Source organism: Heterodontus francisci, chromosome 20, assembly GCF_036365525.1.
Source record: "Heterodontus francisci isolate sHetFra1 chromosome 20, sHetFra1.hap1, whole genome shotgun sequence".
Taxonomy (NCBI): Eukaryota; Metazoa; Chordata; class Chondrichthyes; order Heterodontiformes; family Heterodontidae; genus Heterodontus; species Heterodontus francisci.
In genome coordinates, this window is record NC_090390.1 from 69,039,053 (window position 1) to 69,053,231 (window position 14,179).

Sequence of the window (14,179 nt, forward strand, 5' to 3'; positions counted from 1 at the left end):
ATGTGTGGTTCTTGCGGCAAAACATGCCTCTCAAGGATTGGCCTCCACAGCCATCAGCAAAAATACACGATATGAAGACACCCCATCAAAATATGTTATTTGCTGTGTGTCCGTCATCTCACATAGATGGAAGAACGCCAACATGATACACTTCAAAAGTATTTTGTTGGCTATAAAGCACTTGGGACATCCTGTGGTTGTGAAAGTCATTATATAAATGCAAGTCTGTCTGTCTGCATGGTCCCAGCACACACACATGCGGCAATATAAAATTGAAAGGAAATAAAAATTGCTTTAAAAATATTGTCATTTGCATCATATTAGTAATTTATTAGAAACACATATTGACTTTTTTAAATCTTTAAAATTACAGACAATGGGTAGCCCAATATCTTATTAGCTACCAGTCATTCTTTAAATGGTGACTGGTAATGAATTATGAAACAATAATTTGCAAAATCTTGGAACTTTTATTAATTCATGAAAGGAAATTGGTCTAAAAGTGATGTTTAAATTGAGTTAAATCTTAATAAAGACTAAAAGAGTTTCTGCAGTGCACTTTGATATTGTAATCCCAAGCACAGATGCTAAATTTTGCCTACCTGAAACTCATTATTAATTAACTCTTTTTTAATATAGGTTGGATTTGCTCATTTGGAAAAAGTAGAATTATCCCTATTGATGTCGATCTATAATGCAGGTGGTTTGAATTTCACTAACCAGAGAGTTTAATCTTGCAGTTTGTGCAAAGCTAATCAAATCTTCGATAACAGATGTGAAGATCCCAGTGTCAGTATGCATGTTTGGATCCTTATTCTAATCAAATTACCCAGACGCATGATAAGTTAACACCGATCATCATGCTGGTGGAAATTTAGATTACTCACAGCCTGCCCATTCCCTTTGTTTTAATAACAACCACAGTCTATGTTTTCACACATTAAAGCAGAAATTGTGATGGTACCTGAATAATTAAAGAGTTGTCTATGGTGTGTGAATCTGATCAATGTCACTGGCAAGGAAACGTGACCACAGCTGTGCTTTAAAAGTGCTCCCTGCAATGTTTTTGCAGTGTGCTGGAAAAACAATACTTACTCTGTTCACTTTACTCCTTTCTGACCTTGCTGCAGGCAGCAGTGTCACCAGCTGCACTGGTTAACATGGTCACCTTTGGGTTTTTGAAAAAAAAGGTTTGACAGGGGATGAAACGCATTTCATATAAACTTGCATTTCCCGCAGGTGTAGCAGCTCTTGTTTGTGTGCCTTGTACTGTTTGTTTATTTAGCTTCCGAAGCAATTTGACTCATTCAGTTTGGCGTCTAAGACCTTCTGCTGGTTGCTTGATTCAGTGCCCTCTCCCCTCCATCCATTTTCCTTCATTTCATTTACTTTTTCATGCAGTCATTTAAAGAAATAGATGAGAGGATTTTGTTACTCCATTTCTTCCTGTCTGTCATGACCTTTGTTTTTTTTTTGACTTCCTTGGTCTAGTTTCAGTAAATAGTCATTGAGTGCCATGCCACCTGCTAAAGGTAGTTGAGAAATTAGCTTTTCCTGAAATTACCCTGACCAGTGACCTCTCCCAACCCACCCTAGGGTTTTCGAAGGCTGTTGCAGCTTTCTGTGTGGCCGCATTTACTGCTCAATTTCGATGCTGGCATTTAGCCTCTTAATTATTACTTGTCAGTTTAACTCAATAAAGCTTCAAGTAAGTAGAATTAGTATATTTTTTTTACATGCTTGTAGTGGATGTTCTGTTCTTTGCTGGACAAGACTATTAGCTACTTTCACCACCATTTCTCTGATTTCTTTGTTCTGAAAGGAAAGACAAGATGAAGAAAAATCTGTGAAATCTGCACCACATACCACACAAGCTCCTGTGTCAAAGGTCACTTCTGGAAGCTCAGGATTAGGAAGAGGTAAAATTATATTTTTATCCTTAAGCTTTGATTTCTTGAGTTAATGAAGAATTTTTTTTATTGGGTCTATGCCGCTAACAGGTGTTAGCCCTCAAGCACGGTCTCCAGGGCAGCCAGTCTATACAGCAACTTGAGGGCGATATAATTCATTGTAGCCTTGAACACATACAAATTGGTTGGGGAGACAACTCTTGAAGTTTTTTTTTCCAAGGCCAGATGACATGAGAACTTGAAATCAATGTCAGAAATCAAAGGAAAGTTTTAGACTGTCAAAATGTAAACTTATCAACAACCTCTTGACTTTTTAAAAAAAAAGAAGCTTTCTGTATCAGATTCCAATTCAGAGTCAGGTGGGAGGGACTCTGTCAGAAATTTGCAATAGAAAGCAGAAATTGAGAGTGCATCAAAAATCAGATGTAATGCAAACCAACCTTCATCTCACTTGTCACATCTGCTCTGCCTAATTTAATTTTGAAACCAGAGAGGGGAATAGGATCACAAAACAATGTGTAGATGATAATATTTCATTTTTAAAAATCCTGTCAAGGAAATTAACAGCTGCACATTGGGTTAAGTGCTCACACTAAAGCTGATTTGTATGAAACATGATGTATAATACAATGAAAAGAATATTTCAAAACCCAGATCTACAGAGTCCTATATAATAGTCCACTTTGAACCTTCTCACCTGATTCCATTGGTGGGATTAGCACAGTGGTTTTGTCTGTGAAGGATAGCTCGCAAGCAGGGGTGAAGATGTGAAAAATGCCAATAAGCCAGCAAAAACAGGGTGCCTTGGCATTAACTGTCTCATTATTTACAGATCTTAAGCAAGTCTATTACTTTGACATAAGGTTAGCATTCAATACTTCAGCTAGTCTGACACTATCCCCTTCTGTTTACATTTCAACTTAAATGTCTGATTGGTGCTTTTTCATCTGTTCTTCTTTACTATATCCTTTATAGAGATGCACTAAAGCATTTGTGTCATAGGTGATGTGGTTAAAAAATTGAGTTGGGGCAGGGTGGTAGATAGCACTCACTCTCATAGAACTTAGGCACGACAGGTTACAAAGTCATTTGTATTTTATTCACATGAGAAATAAAGAAAAAATCATGTTTCGGAAATGAGTAGATGCTCAGAATGGTAAAGAAGCTTTGCTTCATCCAAGAAAATAATGAAATTGTGACACCAGTGTAACTTGGAATCATTTTAATTCCCCCAAGTCTCAGAATTTCCTGGAAGAATGCAATGGTTTAATGATTACACCTTTGCATAACAATATGAATAAACTGAAAATATTGGGACAATAGCAATGTCGATGAATGAAGTTTTTAGATAAAGTGTATATGATCTTGGTGAAAAACCTTCAGGCCTTATATTTCATTGCTGACTTCTGCTTCATATAAGAGCATTCTAATAGATCCTAAAGCAATGCTGTTCATGAATATTTTAGCACAGTGTGTTCAACGTGGTCAGAATACAAGCACAAAATATTTTTAAGCTTTTCTGATAAAAATGTATTTCTCAGGTTTACAGTGTTGGTACAAAACCTGTTTCTGTCTCTAGGGGTGTGTGCTGCGCTGTGCAACAGAATCCTGATCCATCTCTGGCCAGAACTAAATAGCTACCTAAACCATTCCTTAAGTTACAAATGCAAATCATTTTTGTGCTAGATTATTAACACACCTACACCATGTTGAACAATGTCAACTATAGGGACTTTGTAGGCTCATCTGTGGAGGTACACAATAGGCAATGAGATTTGCAATGTACTGCTTAAAGAGGGAAGACCACATAAATAACCGTGAGACATGCTCTCCACTGTGCACCATATATATAAAACAGAGGAAATGCAATCATCACAACTTCTACTAAATTTATTGCAAACTTGCTTCAAATATCAAAATACATTGATGGCTATTAATTTTCTGACATTGCAAGGAAGACTTTGTCACAGTGGAGGTACTATTACTGCTCAGTAAATAGACGATCCCATATGTTTCAGAATGGAGGTGGAAAAAAATCTGTGGCTAAATGACCTCATAGCTCAAGTTACGAGTTCTGCAGGTTATTAACTCCATAAATCTTTTCCATATCCCACTCTGAAACAATTGGCATTCTGTTTGTACTCTTAATATTTATTGTATACTGAGTCTTTTAAATAAAACTTGAATGCAGAGACTATTTGCGTTAGTTACTTTCATAGACAGAACGACTGCAATGCGATGTGTTGTACAGTCTGGGATCATTGCTGGAAGTGCTAGACTGAATGAGGATCTCTTCATATTTGCTCGAATTGAGAAAATTGGGCAATAGGCAATGGCATATATTTATTGCAGGACACCCCCGTGGTTGAAATGAGTAGACGAAAAGATTAAATATATCAATGGATTTTTTTCCTGAGCTGGGACTGCATTTTTCAGTCATCTGTTTTTGGCTTCGTTTGTATAAGCCATTGATATACTTGTGGGTATTGTTGAGGGGGGAGTCTTTTGCGGCATGGAGCAGGTGTAGCTCAAACTGGAAGCTATGTCACTCGAGGAGGTGCAGGATTAAGTAATATAATGTGGAACCTGTTAATTTAACCTTGTGCTTTTAGATTCTATTTTTGCGGTTGCAAGTGATGCCAGTTAGCAGTTACCTCATTCATGCCCCACTCACAATGTGGGACCGGGAATATGACATAGGAAAGTTTTAGTTAGCATATCTTGTTCAATTGCCATGGAATTAAATTAAAAAATGTTGCTCACTAACTGCATTTCATCAGCACACCTGTGGTATAATATAATCTATCCAGATTGGTGCTGATGGAATATGATACTGGAAATATGTTCAAAGGCGTTTCAGTTGAAATATCACCACTGTGTCAAAAAAAGATTGGTCTGTAATATTCAAGGCTGCTGGTGTTCTGCAATTTGTTTTGGCAGATTTCAAAGCATCGCCAGCAATAATGAACGAATTGCATACATGGAAGAATGCACAGACATAATTATGCCCAGTTACAATTGCAACTTTAAATTTCTGGCTGCAGCATTTGTGTTGTAGTGCTGACATGCTAGACGCACAGGTTGAAAATTCAGTCTGCCCAAGCCTAGAATATAGGGGCAGAATGTGACATCTAATGCACTAGTGTTAACTGTTTATGTTTGCAATGCAGATAGGAGGCACCTCCTTGAAGTTATACTGTGCAATCATGGTGACTAACATCACCCCCTTTAAATTACAGTCAGGCTTACTCCGATATCAACACTATAACATAAGTGCAGAGTAAGACTCCTATTAAGGAAAATTAAAATGCAAGGAATGGAGGAAAATGTGACTAAGTACTTTAGGACACTGCCCTTTTATTTCTGGATTTGTGTCAAAATTAAGCACGGAAGAACAGAATGAAAGTCTCTGCTGGTTGCGAAGGTCCGAAGCTGAGTGATTTTGAGTGCACTTGTATCTAAAGCACAAAATTGTATAATTTAGTACTAAATTTGCAGTCTTTCTTTGAGTTATGGGAGATTAAAAAATATCCCATTGCTGCACAGTGTTATATCCAACCAGCGCTGATACTGGGTGCAAAATAATGGGGAAAGTGTTCTATTTTCTGCAGCACTACTATCCCTCAACTATATGAACACAATAAAGAGAATTTAAAGATTGAGAATGTAAAGAAAATGTGAGTTTAAATTTCATACAAACACATCGCAATATTATTATTTCATATCATTTAGGGGCTGTTGTGCTCTACTGAAGAGATTTTCTAAAGTAATTTCTACCAAGCACAATATTGGTGCAGCACAATTTGTGGAGGGCTGCTTTCGAGCTCAACTGGATGGCAAAAATATGAACTACGTGAAAATAAACAATAGCAAGAAATTTATATTGAAATATTTCCCTTTAAGCCACTCAACTATGCAATGATTTTAAATCTCCCCATTTCCAATTATGTACATGTTTCTTTTAACAAGAGCATTTTTTTATATTATATTTTGTTTGCATAATTGATTTTCATTTTCAAAACAATTTCTTAGCTAAGATTTTTATAAAAACTAGCTGGAACAATATTAGTATACATTATTAAACATTGTATTAAAGCCTCTCAAAACTCATCACTAGAAGGTTAAGATACTCCGCGTCATTTTTGTTGTCAGTCCCTCAAAATGAGGATGACGTCTGGCAGGGTTCATGATTTATGTGTTCTCAAGCCAATCCTGAAACCACAGATCTTTGAGCAGAGAAGACAAGTGTTGCCCTGAGGGAGGGGAGGTTCGTGAGCCAGGGTCCTGCCCTCTCTCCTTCCGCTTTTGACACATCTTCGCAGCGGAGTTTATTGCGGTCAGTTTCCAACTGTGTTGTGGCTTGTTGGATGGGGCCTTGTCACAGTCAGCGGCAAGTTCCTCCCATGCACTGATGTCAATTTCTCCCTTTTTCAATGAAGCTTCAGCGTGTCCTTAAAACGTTTTCTCTGTCCTCCTTGAGATTGAATGCCATCCTTAATTTGTGAAAAGAGTATCTGCTTCGGAAGCCAATTATTTGGCATGCGGTTGGAATGTCCAGACCAGAGGAGCTGATTTTGCATGGTCATGGTTGCGATGCTGGAGGAATTGGCTTTGGTGAGAATGCTGGAGTTTATTCGTGTCTTCCCACTTTATTTTGAGTATCCTGCAGAGACACTACTGGTGGAAAGTCTCCAGCGCCCAGAGGTGTCTTTGGTAGGTGACCCAAGTCTCGCTGCCATAGAGAAGAGTGGTGACAAGAAAAACGTAGTAGACTAAAGCCTTTGTCCTCTTATGGAGATCACTGTTGTTGAAGACACAGTTATGCAATTAATACAATGGCCAGTTCAGGGATAAGCAGCAACATTTTGCACCACAGACATTTGGCAAAATTATTGACTCAGCCGTGCACATGGGGGCAATTAATCTGTATATAAAGTGTACAGCCAATCTAATGCCATCAAAACACAGTCCTATTTAAAACACATTTCTCCCTATAAATAAAGTAAACATCAATGGAGAGCAGCATTATTAGAAGCAGTATTAGCTAGCTATCAAGCAAAATAGTATGCAATGCCAATGCAGATTACTTTTGTTGACAGAATGGAGCTAGCTACACCATAACATTGGGTAGTAGATGGAACTTATCGGATGACCTCTTTGGATTCACATTGTGTCAGGAGTGCAAATTCATCCAATAAACCATAAAACTCAAGGAGAGGATTGTTATTGTGGTTATTGAGGCGACGCAGGAGAAAAAAAAGCAGCAATAGGAAAACGGACCATTTCTCACACTGCTGTTGTCACTACTTCGCCACCTGCTTGTAAAATGTGTCTGAAGACAGGGCAGCCAACAAAAGGGCAATGATCTCCAAATCAGGAGAATGTTATAGGATGAAGCAAATAGTACTTCAGAAGAGTCATGTAAAACAGAAAAGCAGAGTGGGACAGAAAGATTAACAGTAGGTAAGCCAAGACTAGTTTATTCAATTTGACAGGCTGTTAAACTAGGTCCTGGATTCTAAAATACAGAAACAACAGAATCTCTCATGGACAAAATGTCATTTGCTCACCAAAGCTAGCAACAAAATTAGATAAACACAATTACAAATAAAGAATGCCCTTCAGTTCCTCCTATAAAGTGATTCTCTTAAATACACTATGTCTATATTTCAGTCTATCATTGTCAATTTTGATTCAGCTCTGACAAGATAATTATCAACAAATAGCTTTTCTGCAACAAGTTGAGTGGTTGTTACTGCATGTATTATTTAATTACAAAATGATTAGTCACTATCTGTAAAATTTAACTCCAGACTAACCAATTTATGTCCAAGCCAAATCTCTTACCTGTTGGCAAAAGTGCACTTATAAGGTGATGTAATTAAATGATACTGTTACGACCAGGTGAGAAAGAGGTCCAGGGTTCCCTTTCAGCCTTCACCTGTTCTTACTGTAATTGGGTTTAATTTTAACCACACCGTGTTTTTAGCACCCCCTTGGTGAATCTTTGTTCACCGCTTTCCAATTATAAGGCAAAAAAACCAGCACAAACAGGCTATCTTAGGTTTAAAGAAGAAAAGTTGAAATTTATTAAAATTAAACTCTAATTTGGTTAATGCCTATGGATACATGCCACGCCCCACGCTAGGATGCATACAAGATACACACATGCAACTTGAGACAGAAAAGAGCAGAAGAAAAATAAAGTGGAAAGGTTTGAGACAATTACTGAAGAGTTGTTGTTATGGTTCTTTGAGCTCACTGTAGAGTGCTTGATTGTAGGTAGATTTTGCTTTTCATTGGGGCCCAATATTCTTCTTAAACCTTGTTCACTGTAGAGACTTTAGTCTCTTGGGGTTCATGTGTCTTCAGTGGATTCAGAGGTTTGTGAGAAAGAGATGGGAGCAGGCAGCAGAGATCTTCTCAGTCCAGGAGCAAACGGCTTTCTGCCCGAACTGTTTGTACAAATTCAAAAAACTCAGGTTGCCCAGCAGGTTAGTCAGGTGACTAGCTTGATTGACCATGTCCGTTTGTGTATTCGGCCATCTTAGCAGTCAGCCTGGAATGCGAACTCCCCCACCTTCAACGTCTGGTGATCAAAAGTCCATTGTGGGTTGAACGTGTCAGGGAATGGCTGCTTTGCCCTTCCAAACATTGTCTGTTAATATGCAAATGTCTTTCCAGCCATGGCTGATCTGTTTAACAAGTCCTTCTTCACTCCAGTAATGGCTTAAAATCAATGTTCATGATAAAATTAATGTAAAATTAATCTGCCTCATTTTTGGCAGGTGGGGGCCTAGCATGAAAATACAGACAACTTTCAAATGACATTAGCCACTCAGGTTATCTGCCCTCAACTGAATAGTAAATGATGCACATTCCAGTTACTGATCTTTGACATACTTGTAAAACTTGTCCTTTAGTCCAATTCACAGCAAAAAAAAAATCAGTTATTGACTGTTTCTGACATGGTCATTGAAACAGAATAAATTTTTACTATCTCTTTCCTGACAACTTTTAAAACTGAAAATGCAGCATGGATTTTGTTAAGGAATCATAGACAGTTCATCATAGATTAAGGTTTATTAAAGCTATCTGTTACATTGTATTTACTAACTACTGTATATGGGTCAGCAGCATCATGTTTTCACCAATATCACTCAGCCCCAATAGGAAATTGTATTCATGAGGATCATACAGTGCTGACCTCTGAAGATTCCTTGGATTTTCTTGCCTGTTTTTCCCCTCAATACAAGTTCTGGAACAATGTGATTCCAAATGGATAGCAGCAGAATTGTGACATTTATATAGAAATAAAAGTCCAGTAACTTCAACATGTCACTGAGCTTGTGTCCCTAGTGAAAGTAATATGCGCCAGAGCATATAAATCAAGACATTCCCAAAGTGACTTTTGCCATTTTAAAATGAGTTTACATAACACAAGCCTTTAAACTTGTGTTTTAAAATAACTGAGCTGCTAAGTTACTTTAAAACACAAGGTTAAAGGCTTGGCACATGGGCGTCCAACCTTTTTGCATGGGGGGGGGGGGGGGGGGGGCACATGACAATTTTTGTCTTACATAGGGGACCGGTGGGACAATTTCAGAAACATAAAGGTATTAAAAATTTATCTTACTATTAATCAAAACAAGAACAAATGTACATTTTTGTGAAGGAGTTTTAAATGAGAAGACTAATTTATTGACTTACTTTCTCATCATTATTTTGGACACTGATTTCATGAGATACCTGGCATTTTTTTTGCCTGCACAAGTTGTCAATGTCTGTCCACACACTTGTGTAGTGATGCGGTGCATTACGGATAGACGTCCATCTGTCAGGAGTGATCTTGACTGCTGTCTCTCCCTCCTCGCTCTCTATGTCTGTCTCTCCTCTTTCTCTTCACTCCCCATCCCTCTCTGTGTTCCCCCACCTGTGTTGTTCCCCCTACTCTGTGTTGTCCCCCCCCATGATGTTTCGCCCCTCTGTATTTCTCCCTCCCCGTCTCAGTGTTGCTCCCTCCCCTCTCTGTCCCTTGTCCCCTCCCTCTGGGTTGATCCCCCTGTGTTTCTTCCCCTGTGTCATCCCCCTCTCTGGTGTGCCCCCTCTGAGTACTCCCCCTCTCTGTGCCATCCTTGTGCTCTCTGTCCCCCCCCCCCCACTCTCTCTCTCTCTCTCTGTCTGTCCCCCCAACTCCCTCTCTTTGTCCCCCACCTCTCCCTCTCTCTCTCTCCCCCCCCCCCCCCACTCTCTCTGGCCCTCCCACTCTCTGTCTGCCCCCCCGCACCCCCTCTCTCCCCCACTCTCCCTCTCTCTCCCACTCTCCGTCACCCCCCCCCCCACTGTCTGTCAACCCCCCACTCACTCTCTCCCTGTCCCCCACCCTCTCCCTCCCCTGCTCTCTCTCTCCTCTCTCCCCCTCACTCTGTCCTCCCACTCTCACTCCACTCCAGTCTCTCTCTCCCCTCCACTCTCTCTCTCTCTCTCTCTCTCTCTCTCCCCCCACTCTCTCGCCCCCACACTCTCTCTCTCTGTCTCTCTCTGTACCCCCCCACTCTCTCTCTCTCTCTGTACCCCTTCCCATTCTCTCTCCCCTGCACTCTCTGTCTCTCCCTTGCACTTTCTCTCCCCCTCAATTTCTCCCCCGCACTCTCTCTCTCACGTCCCCACTCTTTCTCTCTACCTCCCCCCACTCTGTCTCTCCCCTCTCTCTCCCCACTCTCTCTCCCCACCACTCTCTCGCTCCTCCCCACATTCTCTCTCCCCCCACTCTCTCTGTACCTTGCCCTACTCTCTCTCTCTCTCCCCCTACTCTCCTTCTCTCCTCCACTCTCTCTCTCCCCCACTCTCTCTCACTGTAACCCCCACTCTCTCTCTCTGTACCCTTCCCACTTTCTCTCTCCCCCACTCTCTCTCTCCCCCACTCTCCCTCTCTCTGTACCCCCCCACTCTCTCTCTCCCCTGCACACGCTCTCTCTCCCCTCAACTCTCTCTCTGTACTCCCCCTCCACTCTCCCTCTCTCCCCCACTCTCTCCCTCACTCTCCCTCTCTCCCCCCTCTCCGTCACCCCCTCCACTCTCCATCAGCCCCCACTCTGTCTCTCCCTGTCCCCCACCCTCTCCCTCCCTGTCCCCACCCTCTCCCTCCCCAACTCTCTCTCTCCGTCTCCACTCTCACTTTCTGTACCTCCCCCCCAACTCTCTCTCCCCTGCACACTCTCTCTCTCTCCCCTGTGCTCTCTCTTCCCCGCACGTTCTCTCTTGCCCCACTCTCTCTCTGCATGTCCTCTCACTCTCTCTCACCCTCCACTCTCTCTCTCCCCACCACACTCTCCCCCCCACACTCTCCCTCCCACTCTCTCCCCCTGCAACACTCTCTCTGTACCTCCCCCCATTCTCTCTTCCCCCCCACTCTTTCTTTCCCCCACTCCCACTCTGTACCTCCCCCCCCACTCTCTCCCCCCACACTCTCTTCCCCCCCACTCTCTCTCCATCCCCCACTCTCTCTCTGTACCTCCCCTCATTCTCTCTCTCTCTCTCTCTCTCTCTCTCTGCCCTTCCCACTTTCTCTCTCACTGTTTCTGAGAGCATGAACAGCGCTTTTGAACTTTGGATAGCTTTGTGATTTTCCGGCAGACTTTAAAAAAAGCAGAACCCACCAAGAAACCTTGAATCTGTCCAGAAGTTCAGAAGTGCTGTTCTCCTTCAGCACCTGTCAACTATGAAACAGACACTTGCTTTATTTTAAAAAAAAAAGACATTCGGAAGAAGCCAATGGGAAATTTCTCATCTGTGAAATTGTTTACCACGGACACTGGTGTCCTTGTATGGACACGTTGCCGACCCATGGGCCATTTCCCATTGCGCAGAAGCACGTTGGGTGTTGACTCCCTGGATTAATGGACTCCTATCTTATCCCAATACAGCTGGGAGACTATGCACAAAATGGGCTGAATTTTATGGGCCCCGCCCCCCCGGAGACTGGTTCGAAGGTAAGGGTGCCCAAAGAATTGCGACAGGAGGTGAGGGCAAAGGGTTCATCGCCGTTTCGTCGCACCAGAGTTTAGTTAGGGGTGGGATAGGCCGACGCTGGCCTTCCCACCCAGAGGCTAATGTGGCCCTTAAATGGCCTATTACTGGTCACTTAAGGGCCTCAGTGCTGCCGGTGGTTAAATCCCAGTGGGCTTGGGGGTGGGGGGGTGGGTGGTGAGTGGTTGGTGGGCCCTCCACTGTCTGCAATCTGTGGCCTATGGAGGGCACCTGCTGACAAAAACTCCACCTACGGTAACCACCCACCACCCCCTGCACTGAACGTTCCCTGCCCCCCACTCCCCGGGGCCTGATCCCGCCTCACTCACCTGGGGCCTGAGCTTCAGCGCGAGGCCTGGGGCCAAAGCACTGCTGATACTACTGAGCTGCTGGCCCTGTGATTGTCCAGCAGCTGTTGGAGGTGGGTCCCTGTGTTTAAAGGGACGGGATCCCGCTACCGGGCAATGAATTGGCCTGCCGCCGTAGAAATGCAACTGGCAGGGCGGGGGTTGAGGGGGGGGGGCTCCAAATGGCCGAGGCAGGGCTTACCCCTGCCTTTTTGGTCCAGCACTGGAAGCTCTGCCGATGCCACAAAATTCAGCCCAATGTGTTCAAAGCTCATTAAGACCCCAGAGATGATTTTCAATTAAGACATTTCAGGGGAGGACAATGGGAAATGTAAAAACATTTGATCCGAGTTATCTTTCTCTTTAACATAGGCCCCCATTATTCATTGGCACTTTTTTTTTTGTTCTTCACCAGCCAAATCTCACAAGGGGACTTAAAATCTCATTAGCCAGCAACAATAAACAGGCAGCCGAGCCCTTCTATTGCCATTGGTTCCCATCATCAAGACCTCCAGTACATCATCTGTGCACCATCAAATTATATGAATCAGGTGGCTTCCTAGTATGTGTTGAGGTCAGCTGATTTGGATGCAGGGATAGCCAGTGGCTCTGGAGCAGTGATTTTGAACTATCAACCCTACAGTGCATCAGTAATATAAACTGTGAATTGGCACAATGAAACATTATTAGTTTTTCTAAAGCAACAACAGAGACTGCGGTGACACAGACACCTGTAATGGGTTACAGATCATGGTTTGCTGAACAGGTAGCCACATAAAACATTCTATCTTGAGCTTGACTCCACTTGTTCAAAGATTTAGAGCAATAACAACATGAACCTATGTTTCTAGCTCTATCCTGTGAAAATATTCTTCATTTTTATTTGGGTATGAGCCAAGTATAGAAGAACCATTTCATCTGCTTGTCTTTCTGACAGTCACAGTAACAAGTTAAGTGGTGTATGCTGAAAATGAAATGGGTGGTGCCAGTGTATTTTCCCTTTTTTCCCCTCAAACAAAATCCAAATATTGAGTAAGTTTATATCTATCTATTGAGCCAAGCGTTGCTGAAGTGACTGAAGGTGTGTTAGAATGCCTAAAGCAAAAGGCTTTGTTTTTACACATTCTTTATTGCCTCTGTAACCTGAGGAACTCCCGTTCACTGTGGATTGCAAGTAGTTCATTTTTGCTTTGTTTTAGCTTTGGATTTAAATCTCTCTCAAAAAGAAAATCCAATTGTGCTTATATAATATTGTAGCGAGCAGACTGTAATGTGATAAAATTGTTGAGCACTCCAGCATTGCTGATTGGTCCATGTATCACTTGTTAACCATGTGATACATGGACCAATCAGTGCATGCTTTATGTTACTTTAAAGGTATCGTTATATCAAAGGGCCTGTGTTAAGACTGATATCTGCTTAGAGTAATTCACGCTTGCCAGAATTAAGCCATACTACCAGACCTGCATCACTGTGTTGGGGGAAATGGAGTAAGCATCTGAATAACAGTTACATCTTAAGTTTAAAAAAAAAAGCTATTTTTTTGCAAAAATATACTTTAATCATAAAAATCTGTAAAAAAAATAAAAAACAGTTCTAAACATTTCAATTTTGATTTAAAAATAGCTGATGGACTGTGTGAGATCATTTTAAACTTTGCTTCTGACCACCTGCAGCTTGTGCAGAGCCAATGCCAACTAAGACCAAACTCCTCAAGCAACTCCCATACCACTTGCCTAAATTCAATTTGGGCAATTCCACACCCAAATTGCTCTCTATGAAGCCAAAAGCTGCTTTGCATTGATATAAATTGTGCAGCATATCTGTCTTATAGGATGCTTATGAAAAGCTTTTCTGTGGCGTTTTTCCATGCTCCAGCCTGTCTTGGGACAA

General features: G+C 41.9%; 1 protein-coding gene across 2 annotated transcripts in view; it reads left to right on the plus strand.

Annotated features, from left to right (window-relative positions):
• LOC137380713 (uncharacterized) overlaps window positions 1-14,179 on the plus strand; it is a 360,734-nt gene that overhangs the window by 225,256 nt on the left and 121,299 nt on the right. For both annotated transcript variants that reach the window (XM_068052983.1, XM_068052984.1), the window contains one exon: window positions 1,823-1,919. In XM_068052983.1, coding sequence (XP_067909084.1) covers window positions 1,823-1,919 — 97 coding nt within the window. The remainder of the gene's footprint in view (window positions 1-1,822; window positions 1,920-14,179) is intronic.